Here is a 25,985-nt window from a genome sequence, read left to right as displayed (position 1 = left end):
GAACATTTAGGGTCGGGGAAATAATTGCATTCTTCCGCTTTGATACAGAACCAGCTTCAAAAAGCACATTTCTCTCTAAAACAAAACGCTGACATTGTCTCTTCGCTATCGCTCTCCTTTGTTCTCGTCCAGTCAGAGAAGTACTTCCTAAACTAGAACTCAGTATCCATAGTAAAGAGCAACTCCCTGTCCTGTGTCGCATCAAAAGGGACGAGACGTGAAAACAGAATTCTGCGTCTATTGAAGTTCAGCACAATCACCTTGTCTTATCTGATCAGATTCTTATTTTATGACGGACTTAGTTTGAGCGTGAGCAAACAGGGCAGTTCTTCTTAAAGTATGAAAAAGTATTTCCCCTCCATCCATGAAGGACAGGCAGAGTAAATACAACGATGCAGCACATCCCAGAGTACAACCTTAGTGGCAATTTTTCAATGTGGATCAAGCACGAAATCAACCCCAGACAGGTTTTGGGATTTTTCGGTGAAGGTGTTCCTGTCCTTCAGTTTACACTAAATACAACCAGCTGCCAATGGATGTTTGTGTGTCTCCCTTTCCTTTTCTGTTTTACAAAGAACTGACTTGACATTACCTTTCTGCAAACTCTGCTTATTTGTTTTAGGGATGCCCCTTTTCAGGCTTCTGCTGGCTTCCATTTATTTATTTGTTTTTGCAAAATGACAATCCCTGCATAGTGACATCACTTTATGGTACCTGAAGCCCATCAATCGTGGTCGCCATTTATGGAAATGCTGTCTGCCTAGAAACAGTCAAAGAGGAGCTGAAGCCTCCGGGGGAACAACTACAACTTGCTCGCCTGTCAGTCAACTCAGCCACACCTTTAATTATGCACATTTAAGTAAATCTCCTGCTTAATGAAATCAAAACTGATGATTGATGGGAAAATGTAGCCGTCCGTACTGTTTAAACCAATAAAGAAATACACTAGAGACCATAGCTGATTTATACTGTCTGAGTAAAGAAAAGGGCTTTTTAACATTGATGATGGGGATTCCTTTGCTTTGCATTTAGCCTCAAGTGGACACTTTAGGAACTGCCCGTTTTTGTCTGCACTTCTGCATCGTCTCCAGTTTTCAACACCAGACGTTGCTGCTTGGTTTTAAAAGGTCATTTGTCTGTTGTTTGACAATGATGCGTGGAAGAAGATTTAAACTTGCCTGGAAGAGGAGGAAGTACTTGCATAGAGGAAAAGTGAAGCACAATTTTCATGCGTTTGAAAATAGAAGCATAGAATGAAGATAGGACAAATCACACACCTCCCTCTTTGGGATGTACTCTACATGAATCTTGTAAATGTTCTTGTTGTTTTGCACACTAAATCTTTCAATGTTTCATGACGATGAGAGCACGCTTTACTTTTATCATTTCCACCAGTGAGTATGGAAGTGATCTCACAACAGCATACCCACTTCATATGCTCAATACTGTCCAAGTTCTCCTTATGTCTCTGATAGCTCTCTTCACTGTTTCCCTCTCCTGCTTTCCACTCAGAGTTGACAGCTTTTATTACATTCATTTCTCTTTTTGATTGACGGCCTAATGTTCTAACATCCTGTCTTGAAATAGTGGCGTGTTAGCTTCCGACCCCAAGGGTGGGACATGCGTCTATTTTTGGTAAATCTTGTTCATGTCAGACTTTTAAAAAAACAAACAACAAACAGGTATGAAAAAAGTGTAAACTGTGGAGGCCAAACGTTCTGCTCGCTGTCTGCAGAAGACATGACGCTGCTGCTTTTCATTGACATGTTTCCCACCATGGTGAGCTGATCAGTGGCCCAAAGTATGCTTCCAATGCCAGCAGACATTCAAGGACAAGCAGGGAGCACCACGAGGGGATTGAGTGTGACTGAGCGTTGCAACAGATTAGCTCTGCTTGTGACAAGCCCACTTATCCTTGCAGACAGGTGTGAAGAATGCTTTCGCCTTGTGGGCAAAAGCCACCGGTTGACACGGCTCTTCTCCAGCGAGCCATTGTGCTGAGTTACTTTCATATTTGGTATCTGTCCTTTGTCTGGGGTCAGGAAGGCGAAAGTGTAGATAACATAGCAGGTTGATGGAGGGGAGAGCTCTGGGTGTAAGCGACCTCGGCTGAGAGGTGTAGGAACATAAAAAGTTCAGGAAGGAGGCAGCAGCCTCAGTCTGCGATACCAGGAGAGAGTCATATGATAACAAGCCATGGTGTTTTTGTTCTTCCCTCTGTGATCTAACACCTCAAACTCAGGGATTTGTTATTTCCTCTTACTTGAATCTGTTGATTGGCTCTCCGCAGACTGAGTTCACACAAAGACTTTTCAACTGACCACATTTTTCTTTCAGTCACAGGAAAGTAAAATCACCCACGCACTCTAATTTACTCTGAGATTTTTAACCCTTGTTGGAACGGATAACAAATCTCCTAATCATGGCTGAAAAAAAAAAGGTTCATAACTTAACTGTCTTCAATATTTACACATTGCTTTATTTTAATCATAATAAAACAAGCATTAAGATTTAAAAAAAAGCTTTTACAACAAAGGGCTGCTGCTGGTATAATAAGCTGCAGCAGTGATTTGTACCAACAAACTGAAACGTTAAGATTAAAAACACGACATAAATCCTTGCACACAGTTCATGATCTTCATGATCTATTTTTATTCATGCTCCTATTTATTGTATTTGTTATTGTGTTCACTTTTTAAAGTGTGTTTTTTGCTTGAACAGCACTTTGGTAGACCAAGGTTATTTTAAATGTGCTACAGAACTATAGATCGATGTGACGCACGTGTGGGTCTGTGCACTTCCTGCATCTCATGTTAGATAAGTCTGACTAAATAAATCTGGAGTACGCTTTAACAGACTTTGTCTAAGTTCACAGTGACAGACTGCAGTAAGCTACAGAAAACCACACACAGGTGAATTTAGTGAATATTTACTTCAGAACAGCTTCTTCATCAGTACTTCCACTTCTTTCTCTCGTTTTCTCTTCTGAACTTCACTGTCCTCTTCCGTCTCTTTGCCTCGTGTATTGTAACGGTACAGAGACCGGCTCACTTGCTTTTTATTAGCTGAAGGCTGTTGTTTGAGTTAGCGCCATAAAGCCGTATGCACCTTGGACAATCATACCTCCGTCTCTCGGTGGTCTGCTTTGGTGCCCCGTGGAAATAGGATAGATGCTGTTCTCCCTCTTGAAAGTTCTCTTCTATAAAAACTTTGAAACTAATTCTGTAAAATGGAAAAGTTGCATTTTGTCACTTTAAATGCTGCTTTCTTTTCACTTATAGACTGCAGAAGGAATTTAGCAGTAGCACCTTTATTTTTCCACGTGCTGAACCTTTGGGGCCAATTCCAACAGATCATAGATCAACTGGGATCTCGTCCTGGAGAGACCAGTTTAATGTCTGCACAAAGAAAGCTGAGGAGTGACCCCTCCTTAATTAAGGATGAACACTGCTTTCAGAACAGTGCGGGTTTACTTCATCCAAAAAAAGATTAGCATTCATTACAGCTCATTAGTTTGCATTCAGTCTCAGTAGTGTCCATCAAACAGCCACCTGATGGCACAAGTGGATCTTTGCTAGTCCCTCGGATTAACGGCTACACCTGATGATGTGGCTCATTTGTTGTGTCAGGCTGTGCACGCCGCCCTGCCGTCCCTCAAGTTGGGTTCAGACAAAGTAATGTGGCACAGACGAGGCCTTCGAGAGTGCCTCCAAAGACATCAGCCAAAATGCATCTGCCTGTCTGTTCATTAGCACTCCATCACCTCCGAATGAAGGCACATAAACTGAGAAAGAAATAGCGCCTGAAACAAGTGTTTAAAATGATGGCTGCTCTTATGCGCTCTACTCGAGCGTACCCAAGGGTAAAATTAGACATGGGGAAAATGACCTTAAAGTGGCGCCTAGCTTCATGGCAGCATAGCGGGGGTGTGCTTGTGAAGTGACAGAGGTAAACTCAGGGGGGTTAACTTTTGAACGATTGCCGTTGTGTAAAAGCTGCCAGAATAACTTTCTCCTCTGTGCCTCATCTCAGAGCAAGACTTGAATTACAGTGTCACATTCAGACCACCATCAAGTCCTTGCTGTTTTATTCACAAGGACAGCGGCTAATGTTAAAGCCATTTAGTCATAAATCATTTGCTTTAGCCAATCCTTCGCAGATTCCTTTAGATAAAATGAAGAAAATACGTTAACAGAGGAGCGGATGCTCTGATATACGAATCTGATCCATAAATGCCAGTGAGAGAAAACCAAATGGCGTGAGCAGGAATTGCATTTCCCATACAGTAAAGCACAATGACATGAGCAGTGAGATTGGTTTGGCTTCAATGTCCCACTCCCTGCGGAGTTTATTTGATAGCATCTTTTCCTCCTCATTCTACCTGAATTCCTCGGTTGATACACGAGCTCGCCACGCGGAGATATAAGCGTCGCCGCAATGGAACCTGTCAATTTTAAAAGCCGGTGAAATGCCTGATGTGACTCCCCCCTGCTTCTTGCCTGACTTCTTTCTTGCCACGTGCTCTCAAGGAGAGGAAGTGGATCAGAGATTCCACACTGTCAGGCGGGATTTGAATAAATGGCCCTCTTCAAAGACTATTTTTCCTCATTTGTCTCCGGCGAGCGGGTTCATTTGTTTGGTAATTTGGAACAGGGGTGAGCAGGTTTGAAGGCAGCCACAGATGAAGGAAAACACAAAAAAAAGGGGAAAGTGATGGGGTTACTTGAGGTGCTTGTGAGGCTTGTTGAGAGCTAATGGAGCAACTAGGACTACTTAGGATATATTGGAAAGACAGGCGGGGCTCGACCTTTTGTTAAATGGTGGCTGTAAAAGGTCCAAAGAATTCTCATGAAACTGCTTTTTCAAAAGAGCAATGCATCATGGCAACCATGAGTTCATGGATCTGACAAAATATCAAATAACTAACATGGCACTGAAATTAGATTTTTTTTCCCCCTCTGTAACCTGCATCTGATGCTCAACATGAGCAGTCCATGGTGCATCTCTGACAGCTTAAGGAGGTGTGGCTGTGGGCTGTCTTTGAGAGCGACCCAGGCTTAGCTGGCATGCTCAGTGACACATTGCTGTTATTCAGCCAGATTAGTTTTATACCATCGCCTTCCTTCACATATCCAGCAATAATCACGAGCTGTCGGAGCCGTCACAGAGTTGAGGATCAGTGTGCAGACAGGTCACTGTATCATCTGCAGCGGAGCCAAAACACTTATTAAATCCCTCTTCCCTCTTTAATTATCTGAGTGTCCTCGAGAAGTGATGCAAGCCATCCTGTACTTGTGACATGCTGGCAGTGCGCCCGATGACAGCGAGCATGTGTGAGTCTGAAGTGGCTCTGCTCATGCTGATGGTGGCTGATGAACAGAGAGCTGAGTGAGCATGAAATGAGGTCGAAAAGTGAGAGAAGCTGAAAGGTGTTTGAATGAGCCCAGTCAAAGATGCGCCGCAGTTTAAGCCTTCGTCCAGAGGACTTCCACGAAAAGAAGAGACGGAGGAGTCCATCAGGTTCCCTGGCTCTATATTTATAATATACAGTGTGCCTTTAGCCACACAGGAGCTTTTTATTGTGTTGATAAAATCTGATTATTGTCTTGCTGGGCTTTAACTGCAGACTGTTGTTTCAACACTTTGAAACAAAGTGTTCTGTGAGAGGAGTCCAGGGAGTGTGAAGGCTCTTTTTAATGTAAGACGTCCAATGTTTACGTTTATGAAATCCTCACAATGTGATTTTTTATGCTTCTTGAACTTTTAAAGTTTTTTTCTTTTGAGATTGTGAGATTTGTCCCAGCTATAACAGAAATTCCTGAAGAACAACACTGCTTTGTTCTGTTGATAATTTCGGGAGCATCCCGAAGCCGTTTGGTTCGTTTCAAAACAAACCCTGGTGCACTTTGTTGGAAAGTTTGCTTCGGGTGTAAATGCTCGAACAAAAGCAGCCGGACTTCATATGTGAAAGTGACCTTAATGATCAGGGCAGCAAATCTGCCGCTTAGAATTTTTAAGATGACATGAATTTGTCGACACTGTTCAATATTTACTGAAATGTAATATCTGAGCGGCATCGATGTGCATCTGGGTTTTAGTCTGATTAGTTTTTATAGATCACAAACTTTGCGTATGTACTGATGAACTGTTCGCCACTTTCAGGCCTGGTTCTGTTCACTTGCATGATTCCTTAATGAGACGCCTTTTCTGTTTAGTCTTCTTGTACTTTGAAGAGTTCAGGAGTTTGACTTTCTTTTCTCTTGACAGACACTAATCAGGTCTTTTGTGGACGTTTTGTCATTATTTATAAAATATTCCCGTCCCTGCCAAAGCAGCATGTTAGAATAAATGTCCTTCGTTTTTCAGAGTCACAAAAAGTCAAGTGAGAGAACTTTTCAGATGTTTTTAGTATTGTTAGAAGATGGAGAAGAAATTCAGCATGCGTCACTGGAAAGCTTTTTTCCCTGCTAGGTCAACTATGATTTGTTTTGTTATATTTCCTCCGCTAACTTCCACCATCACCATAAGTGACCTTTGGCTCGGCTTCTTTTTTCTTTTCTTGGAAAAGCAAAGTCTTTCACGCCCTACTTAAGACTTCCAAACAGACACATTGTGTTAGCATCAATGTCATCACACCCTGAAGAGGATGTGGGGTGGAAAAATAAAAAATAATTGTAAATATAAATACGGTGGGATCAGTAAAGAGAAAGACTGACAGTGAGTGTGAAATCCTGTTTTCTCTCAGAACACACTGCATCTAAATCGAAGGCAGAGGGAAGACTTGGACGGCATAATCCTCCCTGAAAGGGTGCAGAAAAACAAAAATGGCAGTATTCCATAAGACGTAGATTTCTAGAGTTGGCATTAATAAAAGCAATATGCTCATGGCCTAAAGCACGTCTGATCAGTCTCATTCAGTCCTCTACAGTTTGTTAAAATACCTCTGCTAGCGTCACTTTGTTGGCATGCGAGGCGCATGCTGCATTGTTCTGCAAAGAGTGGCATGAACACACACACACGCACGAGCTGCAGCTGCGTGTGATTGAATAACCTATTAAATGTGAGCAGTGACCTCTTAAGCCAGTGCCGTGCTCTTAATGTTTCATTAATCTCACAGCTACTTTTAAAACAATAATTTGCTCTAATTTTTTTGTCCCCCTCCCGCTGTCTGGGTCGCTGCCACGGGGGTTAAAGAGAGGATTCATTTGCCGTTTGATTTATCGGTTTACTCGATGTATCATTTCCCACACCCATAAATTAAATCTATTACAAACAAATGTCAAACACATTAGCAGCTGCTAATGTCACTGCAGGACGCTCGAGGACAGAGAAAGATGAGAGAGCGCAGAGAGAAGAGGGAACTAGATATGATTAACCTTAACCTGCCTATGGGCGCTCGGCAGTGAAGGGCTGCAGCAGTAAACACTGACAAATGAATCTGTTACAGCCAACACATGAACTCTCCGAGGCCGCTGCTGTATTAGCGATTGACAGGAGGCCAATTTGTTCATACGAATTCACCTTTCAAGATGGCATGTTACACAATGAGTGCATGCAAACAGTGTAATGTGAGGCATCTCTCTCTGCACTTTGCACTGTGTAAAGAAACCCGTGTGTTTGTTCAGAGAAAACAAGAGACAGCTTATTTAAAACTCTTTTAAGACAGCGTTGGTGGTTTTCTGAAAGCTAGCATGATTTTGAATGTAGAATTGTCTCGACGCCTTCTCGGGGTAAATTAGTTGCCATTGAACATCCCGAGCTTCACATGATGGGAAGCTTAATAGCTTCTAAAATATGCCAATAAATCTTTTCATTTCCCTCTGAGACAGATACTGCCTCTTACATATTTACCAAAATGTAAGTGTATGCTTAATACTGAAGTGGAAACTGTACATTAAGTGATCCACATGGACCCAAGGCTCAGGCTCTGAAAATATGATGGTAAGAAGACGTAGCACCTGATTTAAAACGAGTTTAAGGCCACAGCGATTTAGAGATCCAGTTTGACTGGTTGCAGTGAATGTGGAGGACGAGCTGCGGAGAGAGAACGCTCAGGGGAGAAAATCCAAACGATGAGGAACAAAGGCAGTTTTTCAGGATGTAACCTTGGATGTGGGTCAGCGTGCAGCAGCTGCCCTCCATCAACAGCCTGCATGACGCCGATGAAATGAAGCAGGTAGCTAAGAGACATCCGTTTCCATCTGACCCCATGCAGCTCGGCAACAACCTGTTCCATTAACTTTCAACATGAAACCAGAGGTGGGTCCTTGAAAATCAGCACCAGGCGCTGTTCACCAGGCTATTTCCACACAACCGAGCGCACCTATATTTAATCCAGATGATTGGCAAACACTTTATACTGTACTGACCATTAAATGTATTTTCCACGCTCTTTCAAGCCTACTGCAAGGATTTCTACAGTTTCTCTTGAGGACAAAAAAAAACGCTCTGAAAGGTTTCTGAGATCATTAGGCTGAACGTTTGCAGTCTTTGTTCTGTTCTTAGGTCGACAGAGTAACAGGAGAGATTTTTTAAAGTTAGTTTTCCTGCCATTATGAGATAGTTAATGTGGGGAGGGGAAGGTAGGGGGTGAAATGCAGCAAAGGGCCGACATTGGATTAGAACCCCCGCCGGCTGCGATGAGGACGAGCTTTCTGTAGCCTAACAGCGATGCTGGAACCACGAAGGCATGTCACTTTACCTTTTTTACAACGTGTTTTAATGAATGAATGCATTTCATGCTAACAATATATTTGATGGATAACAGGTGTGTTAAGTGTGGTCAAAGTGATACTCAGCTGTCAGAGCCCTGCTTCAGTACCTGAACGCTCCCAGACAAGCCAACTGTTACAGATCAGTGTTGCAGCATCATGGGCCTGTGTATTCCTCATTGGTTTGCTGAGCTGAAGTGTAGGGTTGAGGTGGGGTGTGGGGTGTGTGTGGGGGGGGGAATTCAATTTGCTGCACTATGATCTAATCCGAGTCCAGGCGGGTGATAAGCTCTGCTGGTACTGCTGGCTTTCCATGGTTTCCGGAGGTAAGAGAAATGAAGCATGACAATAAGTAAGTTTACCCGATTGATGTCACTCATGAGCTGATGGTGACTGCTGTGGGACCAGACTCCACAGATAAACAGGATGATCGTGAGCTGACCTTGGGGCCGTAGATGGCTTATATAATAAGTCTGCTTCACAAGCCCAGCCCTTGGGATCACTTATGCACCAACATTATCTGACTGTATACATGTGCTGCATCGCCTCAGTGCGAGGTTGAAAGACAGAGAGATATCAAAAGCAAGTGCAGCTGCCCTCTGCTTTTGAGTGTCAGACAGAGCAGACTGTCAAGGTGTTGCCTGAATAGCGATGTATTATTGGCGTCATTAAAATGAGCCGGCTGAACAGTAATATGAGAAAGTAGTTTATCAGCGGCGGTGGATCCAGTTCTTTTTCCACAGCGTCGGCGCCTGAGATGCTTGGCAGAGCGTGTGAATCGTTCTGAATGTAGATATTAATCAGGATACGGTGTTAGACAGCTGCCACCCTGGGAGCCCACAGCTCTGGTGTCAAATCCCCTTCAGTGATCACAGAAGGAGAGGGATACTCTGCTCGGGGAGTGTGCGTCCCCAAGCATCACGCAGTTCGCGACTGATGTTTTGGCAGATGCCCTTGTCAAAAAAAAAAAAAAAAAAAAGTCATAATGCAAGCTGCTGGTGTGAATCAGACCGATCTCCTGTGCACTGTATCTGACAGAGGTAGCAGATGTACATTGGAAGTACCTATTGTGATGCTGCCCAGTGGGACTATCAGTGTAACGTGCAGCATGAGAGTTAAAGGAAAAGAGGCACTGTGGCAAAAGCTAATCTTGCAAGTGGAGAGCCAGAAGAACAGGAAGAGACACAGACTTGAAAGTTGATAGTCTTTGCTGTGGGGCAGACATTAATTTAGTGGAGGTTTTATGACCACATACTGATCGATAGCACATCTAGATGGAGTGGTGGTGGTGGGGGGTGGGGGGGTGGGGGGCTTGGGTCTGGACTTAATTGTTCTCCGTGGCTCTCATCACTTCAGAATGCATTTGAAAATCCTTCTATTCATAGGCAGGCGCTGGGGTTAGACTTAATTGCCTCTCATGTGTGGCAAGGTAAGAGATTAAAAGTCTGGCGGCATTGCAGAGAACAAACAGATTTACCAGCACAATTTGTCAGAGACAGGCTGATAAAAATAGAGCTATTCCCAAAGTCTTTGTGGACAAATAGGTGCTTCTTTTTGGTTCAAACATATTCAAACTAGGCATGTGCGCAATTATCCGAGAATTACCAGTTAAACGGACATTTATCATGTTGGTCCTCGATGCCGGTCAAATGAAGTGCTTAAACTCTAACGCAGCCGCTTGCCACTAGCAGGAGCTGTAGCTAAAAAAGCTCTTTCAACTCTACTACCTGGATGTAAACAAGAACAGTGAACGGAGCCGTGTTGTTTAGTCGTATTCTGAGCGAAAAAATGTGAATAAAAATGTATGCAAGCTGTTTCAGGTTAAACTGAAAAGTGGACCAGAGTTAGATTTAACGGTTAGTCTGATTTTGAATTGAGTAGGAAATAAGTTGCTTTGCGGAACATCCCTCATGAAAACCCTTGAAGGTATCAAAAGCAACAGATTCATTTGTTTGTTTCATGAAGACAAACACCTGATATGTACCTCAATCATAAACTCCAGGGACGTTACCTGCAGATCCTACAATCACACACCAAAATAAACAAAATCAACTCCCACTGCTCACTGTAGGATTTAATGAGCCACAGTGGGGACCCTCTGTCGACTGTTGTATTTCACACACTCCTCTCTGGGTTTACTGTTTGATTTCATGTGTTGAAGTCACGTTGGTCTGATTAATACAAATGTGTGTTCTGTTTTTCTTTCTCTTTTTTCTGTCTTCCTGAGAAGTCTCCTGTTTGCGCATTAACAAATGCCATGAGCTAATGAAGACAGAAGAGGTGCACATTTAAAACTGCTGCTTTGACACATACAAAAACACCTTGAGCAGTCTGGAGAGTTAGTTATGTGTGCAATTATCAGAGACAGAGATGTCGTGTTAAACTGCTAGTCTTCTGCAAATTAAATCTCAACAGTCCTGATCTTTTCTAATTCATTATGCACCTGAGGAACATTAGGAATGAAGCAGTGCCTTCATACATACTGTGTAAATGCATTAAACATTCGAATCTGTGTTTGCTGAGAGACTCCCAAGTCTGTGTTGTATGAAGTATGGCCTGACTGTATATGCAAATGGACAGCGTGCATCAGCTTCCTTATGTTGAACAGGATGAAGCCAGAATATCCTTGTGATGGGTGCTAACACGATGTCATGTGTGATGGGTCTCTAAATGTCTTGGCTTCACTCCCAGGCGGCGGCTGTGTCTCAGTCCATCTTAATATACAGTCTGTGGTGGACAAAGACCCTTATTCTGGAACCAGCAGCTTTCGGTTTAGTTTAACGTAGCGACATGATTTTAAACAGGAAGACGCTTCTAGACTTGCTCTGGACTAAACGTCAGAGCTACCTCTTTTTATTATACAGAAAACTATGCGTAAGGTAGTGAGCTTTAGTGGTGATGTCGTTTTATGGTTTTTTGGCACCTTGGTAAAGGTACAGATTTGTAGTTTACAGTTTCTCTATCCTCTGTTTATGCTAAGCTAGGCTAACCAGTTCATAGCTGTAGTTTGAAATGAGAAGGAGAGTAGTTGTCTGGTCTGATTATGAAAAAAGTAGCAAATGTGCATAATTAAAAATTGTTTCATATTTTTTTTTTATCGTAAGCCTAGCTGACCATCCAAAGGAATTGTCTGAGGCTATCCAGAGAAGCTAAGTCGCTCGATTGTTTCCATTAACATAACGTGTATCATCATGAATTGTAAACGCATTTTAATTACAGTTTATGCTTTTTTTGTTAGTTTAAATAAATATATATTACATTTCCTGCACAGTGAAATAAACTATTAAGTGAAAACAGAACTTGTTGGCAGAATGGAAACTTTCCAGACAGACATAATGACCAGCTTCCAGCTAGCTGTTTTGCAGGATATGAAAGCCAGACGAGGGCAGCTCTGCCTCTGAGAAGTGTCCTATAGCTTTTACCAAAAAAAAAAAAAAATCTGCTCATTTAAACAGTGTGTGCGAGCCTGGAGTGTCTTGGTGATGGTGGACTTATGACACACAGAGACACACTGAGACACCCAGAGAGAAGTAGAATAAAAAAGATGACTAACCTAACCCACCTGAGCTCGGCTCACAGGGCTCAATGTCCTCATCATCGCTCGGACACTCGGCGGACGCCACCAGCAAGTCATCGGTGTTCTGAAAAAGAGAGAGGCAAACAAAAGAGCAGTGAGGGTGTGGGATTGCTTTGACGCGTCAATGGGGTAAGATGGCCCCCACTCTGAACTGTCAATAGTGGAGTTTCCAGAGGGTTGGGTTAAGGAGAGCGGCACAGATGAGATGTGAATCCAGACAGCTACACTGTTTGGCTGCTGGATTTATCTGTCAACACAGTCACACGCTGCCTGGCACCGTAGCAGCTGCAATACTGCTTTCCAGGCGACGTTTTCCTTCGCAGAAATAAGATCTGATTATTGGGGAAGAGCAGTGGCTAAAGTTCACTGCACAAATGTCAACTCGCATGCTCAATTTGTGCTGCAGTGTGTGTCTTTGCATAGCCCTTCAAGGGATTGTTAAGAGCCATCACAAAACACCTCTGACATTTAGAGGACAAGCAGCCATGAGAGCTGAGAAGAGAGATGGGGAAACAAAGGGCAGAGCAGCAGACGTTTTGAACAATATATTTTCCTCACCATGTGATTCAGTATCTCTTCTACAGACGAAATAAACCCAAACCTGTACAGTATATGTCGCGGTGCTTCATTATTCTGCTCTCATACTAAATCCATTGTCGACTTGTTTGAAATGTACTTCCTCACCTGACAAACACTCTACATTTCACCCTCTCGGAAAATGGGAAAGGGCAAACAAAAGACTAGGAAAAAAAGTGCACTGTAAAACATTATACTGCAATGTTCTTTTATGGTCTTGCTTCAGGCCATTTGATCAGCTCTGCGTTAAAGGTCATTTCATTTAAGCATGGCAGCCTCTTCAGGGCCGGGGTATAGGTTTGCCATTATGGAGCGCCGCTAAGCAGAATAACCTGCCGCTATATATTTAGCCTCTTCACCTCTACTTATCCTTTTTGTGGCAATATTTTTAAATCCCAAAGTGCATGCTTGACAATATTTATTTTACTGAAAGGTTTCAGACACTGGAGTTTGCATGCTTGTGACAGTAATTAAATCACAAACGGAAGCGACGGTTTGAAAGGCATTAGGCTACAAAAATGAAGACGGACATGAGGTTTTACTCAATTTGTGTTGTTATTTCTAATGTTTTGACTGTGCATCCAAATACATCTGCAAGTTGGATTAGCATTGACTCATCCTAAAGGAATTAAAGGTGATGTCATTTTGTTTAACATCCATTTTGGCTGCATGTAATGTGATTCTATTGCGACTGTAACATCGTTTTGACATTCTGTACACGGACAAAAATCGTCTTTACATAATAGACCTGAAAATGATAGATCAAAGCCATTAAGGGAGTTGTGGTGGAGGGCTGTTTGGGTGCATCTGCGCTGGGTGAGGCCCGGGGAAGCCGTCCAAATGTAAATTTAATTTGCTGTGCACGAGGCTGATATACAGTGTCGGCCATCCAGATGGCAAAACCGCCAAATCCTGGAGTGCCACATCCATCACTTCAGCCTTGTGATTTGTTTTTCCTGGCGGGAGATCTTGACACTCTGCACTCACTGGCAGAGGTGCGGGAATCAAGAAATCAATACTCCCTCTCTCTCGTCTTCCCACCTCACCACTGTCAGTCTCTCTCCCCCCCTTCTCTCTCGCACCCCCTCCTCTCCTCTACTTTCAACTCTGTCCTTCAGATATATTTGCAAGCGGAGGAGAGGAAGCAATGTGACGTGGGTGTAAGAGATGTAGGTTAACTCCCTATAGAATAACCTGAGTGGAGGTGTGTGCCCGTTCATATTTATATGTTTCAGTCTCCACAGTCGGGTCATAAAAGCTGCTGCTCGATGCCTTCAGCTCCATCACCGGCGTCATATCCAATAATGAATATGGATATAAGATTATCTCCTTTGATTTTATCATGAAAGGTGCAGACGTCAGATCCAGCTGTATTCATGAGATGAATTTGCAGTTTATTTATTTACAGTTTGAGTTTGGATTGTACATGACTTGCAAAAGTGATGCATCTTGTTGCAGTCTTTCAGACGTATACAGAACAGATGATACATTGCCATCACGTATGAGGACCAGTGTATCAGTTTCTAGACAGATCGCACGTCACACAAGCAGTCAGCTGTCAATAGCAGCTTGGTTGAAGAGCACATATTTCACTCTCAACATTAAAGGAGGAATATCTAGCTCTGACCCCTCGTGTTTAAAATTGGTACTGCAGACCAGATATAGCTGGCTAAACACTGAAGCTTCAGTGGTCCAAACAAATCCAGACCATTCAGGAGCGGAATCTGAAGTTAGAAGGAGGACATACTGGTCAGAGAAGCCTGCATGTTTCCTTCATGTCTGATGATTACCTTCTGGTCACATGCAGCACCCACAACCATGAAGCCTGTGAGTGTTACATATTTAAAAGCCCCATATCGGGTCAGTAATTACAAATCAGCTCAGGCTATAAATGCTCTAGTACATAGTTTTCTACCTTCATACTCTATGCATGTTTTGATTGTATAAAACTGAAGAAATACACTTTGTTGTCTTGGTTGTTAAGTGCAATCATAAGGTCTGACCTTTCAGAAAGCATTTCCATGATATCGACATGCCTGTAAGTGTATCATAGCCTGTTGTTAGAGACTCTTGTGTACGTGACAGGCAATCATGATCTATAGTTTTATAACAAAGCCATAAAACAATATCCTCCAAGGACAAAAGCTGTGTGTTGATCACTAACTGGAGATCAATTGTGCCCGTAAGCCACGTCTGAGTCCAATTCAGTCTGATCTTATCAAAAATATCAACACTATGCTACACTTCTAAATGAATCCTGTGAGTATGGGTGGTAGGGGTGTTTGTGTGTGTGTGTGTGTGTGTGTGAGTGTGTGTGTGTGAGGGGGGTGGGGTGTGTGTAAGCCTCTGAATCAACACTAAAATGAATTCACACGTTACTGAGCGTCACTCTGCCAGCATGGATTAGTGTGTAGGTCAACATTTCGATGTGGTCATGACCTGGTTGAAATCCAATAACATTACCGATTCATGGTGTCCTCCAACTACGCTTGGCTTCTTTTTCACCCGTGACAATTCAATGTGCTGCTATGTGAGGGGCTTAGCATGCAATTTAGCCACAGTGATGAAAACTGACAGGTAGCCCGACTGTGCTGCCTGAAAAGGATGCTGAAGGAGCTGTCCTAAATGACACAGGATATGCATGTGAAGATCGTAGCTGTGACACAGAACGAAAATCTGGTCGAGGTGCAATGAATACACAACGTTGTCTACTAACATTAGTTTGATGACTTGAATTAATTGAGCTGTCTTTGTGTCGTCGTCACATATCTTTCATGATGAGCCTGGACAAAACGTTGTTTAACCCAGATTAGTGGCCGAGTGAGCCATCTTGCATCTTTACTATCTCTGCTGAGGGGGAGAGTATTCGAACATTGACAGAGAACCGAATCAAAACAGGGAAACAAAACATGAATTAATGGCGGCGGCTGATGCAACACTAAGTCATAAAACTTTTAAACTCTGGAAGCATTTCACCCACGATGCTGCAAATTCAAATGTTGAAATGTCTGACTCTGCTTCAAAGTCCTGAACGTATTCGGAAAGCACAGGGGACACTTATTGGTCTGCTCCAGGGCCGTGGTCGGAGATAACTTCAGGACGAACCCCCTCCATGTTAACGAGCCAGGAGTTAGTCTTAGGTAGGTTTGTTTACCTGCTTTTTGCTTACAGCTACCAAACAGCCTTTTCCAGTTTGTATTATTTTCATTTTTGTTATTGCATATTATGAGTTTGAAGAAGTAATATTGAATTTTACTCAGTTATCGTGCGAAAAAGTCGATTAATCGTTTCAATAATCGATGACAAATAGTGCAGCCCTTAAATCTGTTTCGCGGTCCAAACGGATCTCTGCCTGAAGTTTCTCGCACTGCTGTATTTCTGCGTTTGCTTCATTAGCTCAGCCGAGTCAGGTTTACTGAAGCGAAGAGCATCATGGCCACAGGAAAGATGCTCCACTACATGAGCATATAAACAAGATGTACCTGGAGTTCATTTTATGGAGGTACTTTTAAAATGCTAAAAGCAAGAGGCTCTGGGCTCGTAAAGCATCATTAATCTAGCGGTAAAGTGCTGAAGCTGTGGTGAAGCTACAGCACAGCTCGTTTATCTGCCTCTGCTCAGAGCGCCAGAGAAGGCGCTCCTCTGAGACGTACTCAGAGAACTTCAGGAGACAGCCGGGAGTTTGAAACTCGGAAAAAGTGCAAGAAACGAAATACTAGAAAGAGAGAAACCTTCAGTGCTCCTTTTTAAAGTAGTGTCATTTTTAATCATTAAAGCTGAAAGCAATATTAAAATTTGATTCATTTTAAGCATGAACAAAAACACGAGAGTGAGCTCCATGTGCGGAGGCTGTGGTCCTCTCGGCAGGTGGCCTGGGTTCTTGTTCGGCCCGTGGCTCCTGTCCCACATGTCGTTCTCCACTTTCTCCCTTCCTGATTTCCGACTCTGTCCGATCTCGACAAATGCGTTACTTTACGTCGGAGAGAACACTAACCCTCGCTGACTAAATGCTACATGCCATGAGTATTAAAGTCGCAGAGAGCATACACACAAGTGGCAGCTGTGGCTCAGTTGGTAGAGTCAGTCGTCTCTCAACTGGAAGGTCCGTGGTTCGATCCCCAGCTGAAGAGACGGAGGACTAGAAGAGCTCTGTAGAAGCTCAAGGCGACTTATCATTTACAAGCCATGTCAGCTGATATGTCTCTTATTGGTTAAAAAAAAAAGTGATGAAATCAGCAATCGTGATTGGCTCTGTAATGTTGACTAGTGCTAATTTAATTACCTTGAACACCCATTACCAAAAATAGATCATTAAAGTCCTGCAGACAAATATAAACACCCGCTGCATGTCATCACTTTAGACCTACGTCTGTCAATACAAGAGCTGCTTCCTAACTTACTAACAGACTGGTTAACTCACTGGTATCTCTTTATCAGGAGCTGTGGGTGTGTATCTGTCAATCAAGAGAAGTGAGAGCTCAAACAAATGTTAGAGCATTTCAATATCAGTGATCCGAATTTGAACTTCAAGAAACACATTACACATGTCGACAGAAATGTTCGTACTAGCTGAATGGATTTCAGACATTCTGTATCAGGCAGCAGCTACCTTTAGTTTCTGCTCAGCTCTTTCTGCACTCACTGAGTTTTCACTCTTATCTCACTGTGTCACACGACAATTTGTGGAAAATCTGGATCTAAAACAGAGGATGTAAAATCATTCAGAAGTCAAATTAATTGTTATTCAACAGTTTTCTTTGTTTTGCAGACATGCGTTTGATGATTAAATTAATTCCCATTAATGCAACACCACCTCTTACTATGTGTTTCACTCTGCAGAAACAATGTGGAGTAGATCAGGTTCTCATAAACCTGGACCCTCCTACCTTTTTAGAAGAGGTCCAGGTCCTTTTTTTAGTTTTTTTTTTTTTGGTTTAAGATGTTGCTCAAGGACGACATCCACTGGATCAAAAAGTTGCACATTCTTCCTTTAAAAAAAGCCTTATATAAAAATTCAATGTGCATAACATTCAAGTTTACAAAGTTGTAAGACGTCATGGATGTTTTACCACGACAATTGAATGAATCTTCTTGGACCTGATAGTAACGTTAAAGATATCGACTGACCTTGGCTCCTGCACTGATTGAACCATTAAAGGGGATGTGGACCAGGAAAGTCCATCCTGACTCAGCTCAAGGCGCTCTGGTGCTTTCTTTAGCTCTGTCATGCTGCTTTTCGATCTCTGAGGATTGATAATGGTCTCCTTAATGAGATGTCCAAACCAAGCCGTGGTCTGCATATGTTTCTTAAAGCTTAGTCAGCACAGTCTCATTCTGCCGGACATCTACAACCCTACCCGCACTTATCTGGTCTCCGTTAATGCTTGTCTGCACACTGTCCAATGCTACTGTCTCATACTGTATGCAGTCTGTGGCCTCGCTTTAATGCACTACATTTGTACACCTCTGAATGCGTGTTTTCCCCTCTTAATCCTGGGCTGAGGGAGGAAGGGAGGGCTGCTCTTCAGACAGACTGCTGTGTGCTGCTGCTGCCCGGGTGCTCGAGTGCCACAGACACCTTCTCTGTGATAACCTGTCGGCATGTCTCCACGGAGAGCTGCGGGTTTTCACATTGTTTTCTCTGCGGTCTAATTTGATGAATGCTCTCTGGCACACAACACATCTCTTTGGAGACGAGCTGAAAGTCAGGAGGACACTGAAGGCATCTGAAGGGTTTATCCGAAGCATGCCTCTGCTGTCCTGGTAATGTATTCCTCTGAGGATGCTTGCTGCTTTCTGTTTTTGTTTTTTTCCCTTCCTGTCGTAAGCCCTGTTTTTTGTAGAAAATAAGCTCTTGTTTTGCAAGCTGCTTCTTGTTACATTGCCGATCAGTGACAAAAAGAAAATTGATATTTTTAACTCAATGCCCGTAATCTGTCGCTCGTTATGATCTGCTGTGAATCCCAATACTTTTTCAGGAAGCTAAAAAAGCGGCACCATTATCAGACGGTAAATTCAGTCTTGATTGAAAACTCAAAGGAAAAGTGGCTTATACACACGTCATCATCATCATCATCACATCTAAAATCCTTTTTGTCTGCTTAATTCCACATAAGTGGCAGATTTGTCCTCCTAACAGATCTTTGTCTGATTATCTTGGATACTTCAGAGCAATGTATTTATACATACTGCACTAAATCCATTAGTAATAAGAGTCCTAATGGATAACCGATCCCCACAGGCTCTCGCCATTTTCCACACAAACCTAAAGCAGGAAGTAATCCCTAAAACCAGAAGTGGCACATGTGAAAAGTGGGACTTTTATTCGCAAAATGGGAAACTGCAAACCTATGTAATTCTTCTTCATGATGACATGCAATCTGCACGTCTGTTTCATAAAACAGATGCATCGGGGAGTCATGTGTTCATCAGACATTTCAAGCAATCCTGCACTGCATGTCTCACATTTTTTTGCCAATGATTCGATTACCTTCTGGACCGTCAACATGCAAAGAGTCCGCCCCAAACATGGAGAGAAAAAAGTCTACTGAGTAATGTTAAACATAAATAATAAGCCTGGTAGTCTGTCAGTGCCTGTCTGCATTTATTAAAAATTACAAATCAAAATATTCATGTCTGTTTGAATGCATGCTCGTCCTGGTTGAGAGGTGTCGACTGAATGGAAGCTTTTCAACTTTTGTCAATTCGGCGACTTGAGGCTTCTCTCTTATTGGTTTGTTTCTCTGCATATCATATCAAGTGCTCAATCATGATTCTAGTTGAAGCCAACACGGCAGCTGAAAATGTCATTCATATCTCGTCTGTAAACTGCACCATCCCTTGAAGCTGGACCTCTGATGTCCCTAAAAGCGGAGGAATCTGTTTTCTCTATGTGTTCCTGCTCGGACAGCGAGTCATTATTTCTCTCACTGGCTCTGGTTTACACTGATGTTGGTCTGCTCGTGTCCAGATCTGACCAGAGCTGTGGTCTGTGCAGTCTAATTGGGAGGAGTCTCTTGTCCTAAGCTTCACTCTTGCTGCAGCACATTATTAAAGTGTCAGAGAGAGAGAGAGAGAGAGAGAGAGAGAGAGAAGTTGAGGGAGGGAGAAAGTGGGAGAGGTGAACACGTCGACGGCTCAGCGTGCAGAAAGGGCTCGCGGTTAGCATGAATTTACCCATGGCGGCTATCACACTGCAGCAGCGGCCCTTATCAGAACGCCTGATGACATCCAAGTATCTAACTTAGCACCCTGGAACTAGGTCGATGTTGATGAATAATTTAGTCCCAGATGCTCAATAGATTCCAACTGAATAATGAAGGCGTGTGGGCCTCGAAGACTGTGAGTTCAGCTCTGTGTGCTGCCTGGCCTTCGCCCACACTCTTCCTACTGCTGGTCTGCCAAGCTGTCAACATCATGCTCTCACACATACGCAGACTTTAGCAAGGCTGGAAGACAATGGAGGGCCATTTGCGCTACCTTAGATGTGAGGAAGAAAGACTTGCACATATATATAGCATGCTCACACTGTTTAAAACTTATCATGTTGAAAACATCTTGATTCTCCAGCTTTTGCTCAATTAAAGAAAAGCTCTGATGTGAGGCGTCATGGTGACACGACAGATTGGCTCTGTGACTCAGAGGAGAGCGATGAACAATAGGGAACAAGCAGCGGGGTAAAAATGGAGATATTCTCCTCTGCAGCCTCGCTGAGGAGGATTTACATCAGATTCTGCGATTGTCAGCAAATGGATCAACAAAGCCTCTGAACAGACGCTGCCAAAAAAACATACCTCAATAAGCAAACCAAAAATATATGCAAAAGAAAAACAAACAACACCAGGTGCCTCGTTTTAGTTTTTTGTTTTACCCAGGAAATGAATTGCTGAGATTTTACTGAAATGTTGTCAACCATAAAATGAGGGTTTCACTGAGCAAGGTGTGTGTTTCTGTTTCCCCTGCAGCTGCACGCTCTGCATGCATAAAAGAATACAAACACTTGAATCCAAAAATAAAGGTTTTGCAATGAAAAGCCTCGCTCGTGATATGCATGAACATATGGAACATCTGGACATTCAAATACATCCCTGAAAAGATTTCAAATAGAAGCTCTTTAAATTATTGTCTACTGTAAAATAAGAACGTATTTTTAAAACCTTCTCGTTTCAACAAATCGGACTTCTCTGACTCTAACAAAGTCAATGTAAAGAACATCAAAACATGAGGTTGCATATCCACTTTCATTGCTCAGTGCTGTCAGTAATTACCTGAGGTATGTTTTGTACTTCGACTATGAGCAGGCCACTGAGTGCATTCTGGAGGTAGTGTGATTCTTGGCATCATGAGATAATTCATGCAAAAAGATGCTGCTGTTTCTCAAAGGCAATTAACTCTGAATAATTGCTACTCCTTTCAGTTTTGACTGCTTGTGCTTGCCGTAACGTTAAACTGGCGGTGGTGGACAGCTGTTTTCACTTGCTAAGTTATGAGACACCGTCCCTCTTGGGAAACAAGGCTTTGCTTTATTTAAAATGAAGCAGCTGTTGCTGCTACTGGACCTCAGGCAGAGTATCAGAGTGTCATTAAAAAAAGGATGGTCGCAGGCTCTCCATCTCCTCCCCTGGTACCCACATGTTCCTGTCTTGCCATACATCTTCCTCCAGGCTCAAGTCACTGCACCCCAGACAGTCTAACAAGGTGCTGGGAGGCAGTTTCTGCACAGAGCGCGGTGGGTGCACTGAACAACAGAAATACACACATTCCCAAGTGGGCTAGTGATGACATTTGTGTTACACCCTGAGCAATGAAATCCATTAAAAAACTAGGTCTGAACTAAAAAGGGATTTCATTGACTACTGAATTCAATTTGTCAATTTATAACAAATACTTGATTCCATTGTAGCCAAGATGTTTAAAGACTCTTTCATAAAATATAAGAACATCCTCACTTAAAGGACTCAGGTCTACTGAGTGAAATGATAAATATGACCTTACTCAATGGCGTTTTAACGGTGGCGATGGAAGCGGGCAGTGGAACTGCTTCAGATAGAAGTGATTGTACCCGAGCTAAAAAGCCTCTGCATGTTTCTAATAAGCTCCAGCAGCAGAAAGCTGCTCAAACTAGGATCAATGTTGGAGATGCTTTTGAAACATGGAGAGAGGTCAGAACGCAGAAAGCTTTACAGACCCATGCAGAGCTGGCTAAACACTGAAGCTACAGTGTCCACCACATGGTGACCTGTGTGAGAGGAGGGGGATACAGCTCTCTTTACAACACGAGTTCACACAGCAGCCATCAAAAAGAAGCGGCGAAGAGGAAGGAGGACGGTGACAGATGTATAACCTGATTGATAACCCAAGTTATGAATCAGCTTTGCCTACAATTAAATGAATAAATCAATTTGCACCAAAAAGCTAATCGATCTTAAAGTTAGCTTAATCATTTTTGAAAAAGGTAAATCTGTCTCAACGAGCAGGTAATAAACGACCGTCTCCAACGTAGCCATTTAACAACGGCTAATAAATATCAAGGCAACTTGTTTCACATCGTAGCACCGTGCTCCTTCCCATCTGTAATGGATGAGACAAGAACTCAGTGCACAGTGGAGCAACGCTGAGAGTTCAAAACTTTTTTTAAATGTTATTCCCAGTGAAAAGGATTTCACCATACAAGACGTGTGGTTCAGATGTTTTCACAGAAACAGCTGATGGAGACTTTCCTTTAGAGGGCTGTTTGTTTTTTTTGCTATCATACTGAACACTTCAGAGTCTGTACTTTTTCACTTTTTCTGAGAAGTTGTGTGATTACTTCTAGTTCAGTTTGTTCTTTACACAAGTCTGTGTACTTCTCTTTTAGTGTGCACTTTTGACCCCCTCTATGTAAAGGCTGTTAGTGAGAGGATACGTATCTCATTGTGTTGGCAAAGTAAATAAATAAATCCAATAACAAAGGCAGATTAGGTTTCTAACTGGAGACAACACGACTGAACAATGAGTGAGCAGTAGGTCAACTGCGAGCTCGCTGCCCGGCGCCAGAGGGATTTGTACTGAGTAAAATGTGAGGGGGAGAGGTCAGAGATAATGTAAAGGTGTAACGCACAAGAAGAAATGGAAATGAGGTAAATAGAGAGCGGCCTCAGAATGTACACACGCCGGTGCCCTCATTAAACACGCTCCCTCCGGAGGACCTGACAACTCTGCCTTTTTAACGTGGCTGCTTCAAGGCACTGCTGAATCTCTTTGTGGATGTTTCTGAAGACTCCCCTCAGGACCCCGATCAACTCTTTTTCCAGGAACAGACACACTCATGGCCCTCATGCTAATTCAACACTTTGTGAGGTGTATGATAGGGCTAATGCACGATCTGGGGAGCACCAAAGTTTGCATGGCGTTAAACCAAAAGGTTTTAGGCAGGGAGGACAGGAGAGGGTAGCGTCCACGTTGATGAACCCCTCGCCCATAAGATTTTAATTGGTTAAAAAAACAGACTAGAAATCATATTGATGCCTCGATGACCTTCTAAAACAAGCATTGCCATAAAGATTGGATACTCCTACGTATACAGTATTTAATGTTAATGCTGCAGGGCCGTAGCTTTTAACAGCACTTTGAAGAAAGCAACTTTCACCTTTATGAGCATTTTCCTCCGCAGACATTCACAGTGCGTGGTCTGTTTACGAGTTCTGAGAGGTCGATGTGACGAGCTGGTCAATCTCAAGTGGCCATGGCCTAAATCTTATTCCAATGAACCATTAGGACTCTAAATGGGACCAACATTTACGCGATAAACATGACTCTGTTTTAAAGACGACTTGAAACGACAAAACGAAGAGTGAACATTTCACTACGGTAATAATTCAGCTAAGAAGACGTATGATTTATAATCTCGTTCCATATGTCGAGCTTCTTGTTTTTGACGGCCAGTGAAGTCGCCCTCTGCTGGCAGATACAAAGAATGCAGGTTTAGGACACTTAAATATTAGCTTCACCTTACAAAACCTGAGGCTTCGCCCACTTCTTATGCAAATTCTCTGAATTAAACAAAGTCCATTGCCAAGCCAGTGCATGCCTGCGTCACACTATTACAACATCATTCAGTGACTCACAGTGTGTGACTGGTGCCTAATTCCTCCTCTCCTACAACCTGAAACCTTCTGTAGGAAATGATGAACAGTTGATATTTTGATTTGCAACCAAGCAAGGTGCTCATTATTTATTACTGGAGACATATAAATAATGTGCACACAATATGGCCAAGTGCCTGCAGTCACCATCACACGGTGCAGAGAGAGTGCACGCTGAGCGGCTGCCATGTAGCATACAGCTTCTAGCAGATCACACGGGAGACGGCTGAATGCCTTCTGTTAGCTACTTGCTCCAAATGATAAAATCTTAATATGAAATTCATAAGAACTATCTGGCTCCATCTACCTCCTACACGTCCCCCCCACCTCTTGTTCTCTCATTACTTCTCTCCATAGCCTATGCATAAATGCTACTCTGTATATTACATGGTCGTCTTTGTCCCCCCCTCCTTATCCTTGCTTTTGCACTTCTCAGATAAATGAAATCTGCCAGCATTGAAGCATTTTCCCCTCTGGATGTCCTGATTTTTTCCTTATCTGAAATCGAATCTGGAGCCCTGTGAGCGTCTGCGGCTTGCCTTGGTAGTAATCTGGCCTGAGAGCAGGGAACTGCCCAGGAGGAATATCATACACCAAGGATAAGCGTCGGAGGGAGGGAGGAATCACAATTATAAGAGAATGGCTTGTAATCAAGGGGCGTCTTATCTAAATGCGAACACATACACGCACTTGTCATTTTGGGGAAACAGTCAGACTCCATCCAGAGCGACGGCATGATTCTTCATTTTCATGTTTCTCTCCTTCGAAATCTAAAAATAGATGATGAATCTAAGCATGTGTGTGTTTTTGGAGACAGAGAGCAGGAGGGGACGATGATACGCAGCCTGGCTACAAATCGCTGTCTTCCTGACTTTACCTGCGTCTTGATATGCAGTCCCAGTCCCTCATCAAGTGACAGGAGCAAATTTGTCATCCTAATATAGATGCCATCACGGCTGAGATGAATGGACTCAGGTCTTATTCCCATGTGTAGCCTTTGCAAAAAAAAACATGACATGAGGGAAGAGGGAGAGCAGCTTTGCCCTACAACAGCAGGCCAGGTCGCCTGTAGCTCCCACAGAGCGTCGTCATAATCAGATTCCTGTCCTGCAGGTCTGGATGTGTCATTCACAAAGGGCCCAGTGCCACCGCTAAAACTAATGAGGGACACACTTGTTCAGGAGAGGGGAAACAAAAGGCACAAAACTGATTGGAAAACAGGAAATGATATGAAATCCAAATCATGCAAATGTCAGATTGTGCAACATTCAGGGAGTCAATTTTCATTCATTAATGCATCCATGATGCAGTGTTGTCGTGACATCACGACTGCACCTTTTTTACTGTAAATGATAAAAACTTTGGAGGAGTTAATTATCTTTACACTTACCAAAAGATGCTGGCGCTTTATGTTTTAAATGTTGCTTCGTACCATTTACCTTTTTTGTTCTGCTCATAAATAATCCCATGCATACGCTGCCGACGAAGCAGCAGGAGCAATTCAGGGTTAAGTGTCTCCCCCAAGGACACATCGGACATGTTGCTGCAGAAGCTGGGGATCGAACCCTCGACCTTCAAATTGAGACGAGCCCACCCGTCAGTCAAAGCAGCCACACCCCTGATTATGAGCATTTATGAATGAGGCTGAAGAGAGTCAAAACGAGCTAAAGCTGAATGCAGATTTTTCCAAGTTCAGAGTTAAACCCTGTCGCCGCTCGGTGCAGACTCCTCTCAAGAAAGTTTGTTTTCCCTAAATGTCAACCGATTCATTCAAAGTAGACGCACTTAAACTGATGATCGAGTTACAGACCTCCCCTGAGACCTCTTTTCCATTACTCTCGCTCTGGTCCACCTGTCTGACAAAACACCCGGCCTGATTTGCTGGAATGCAGATGCCTTTATTTCATCTCTGTATCTCCTGGAATTTGTTTTAGCTTAATCGAATCAATGTGGTATAATGAAGTTTCTTTCTATTATCCTCCTCTACATTCCTGAACT

General features: G+C 43.0%; 1 protein-coding gene across 5 annotated transcripts in view; it reads right to left on the bottom strand.

The window, feature by feature from the left end:
* The window catches only part of LOC306835502 (neurexin-1a-like), a 285,076-nt gene that overhangs the window by 5,051 nt on the left and 254,040 nt on the right, over nt 1-25,985 (bottom strand). For 3 of the 5 annotated variants that reach the window (XM_079362091.1, XM_079362093.1, XM_079362095.1), the window contains one exon: nt 12,274-12,352. In XM_079362091.1, coding sequence (XP_079218217.1) covers nt 12,274-12,352 — 79 coding nt within the window. Of the gene's footprint in view, nt 1-12,264; nt 12,353-25,985 lie in introns of all 5 variants that reach the window. The other 2 variants (XM_079362092.1, XM_079362094.1) reach the window with 1 other exon arrangement.

Source organism: Symphodus melops, assembly GCF_947650265.1.
Source record: "Symphodus melops genome assembly, chromosome: 15".
NCBI lineage: Eukaryota > Metazoa > Chordata > Actinopteri > Labriformes > Labridae > Symphodus > Symphodus melops.
The sequence above is the reverse complement of the archived record's forward strand: the minus strand, read 5'-3'. Positions and strand labels throughout refer to the sequence as shown.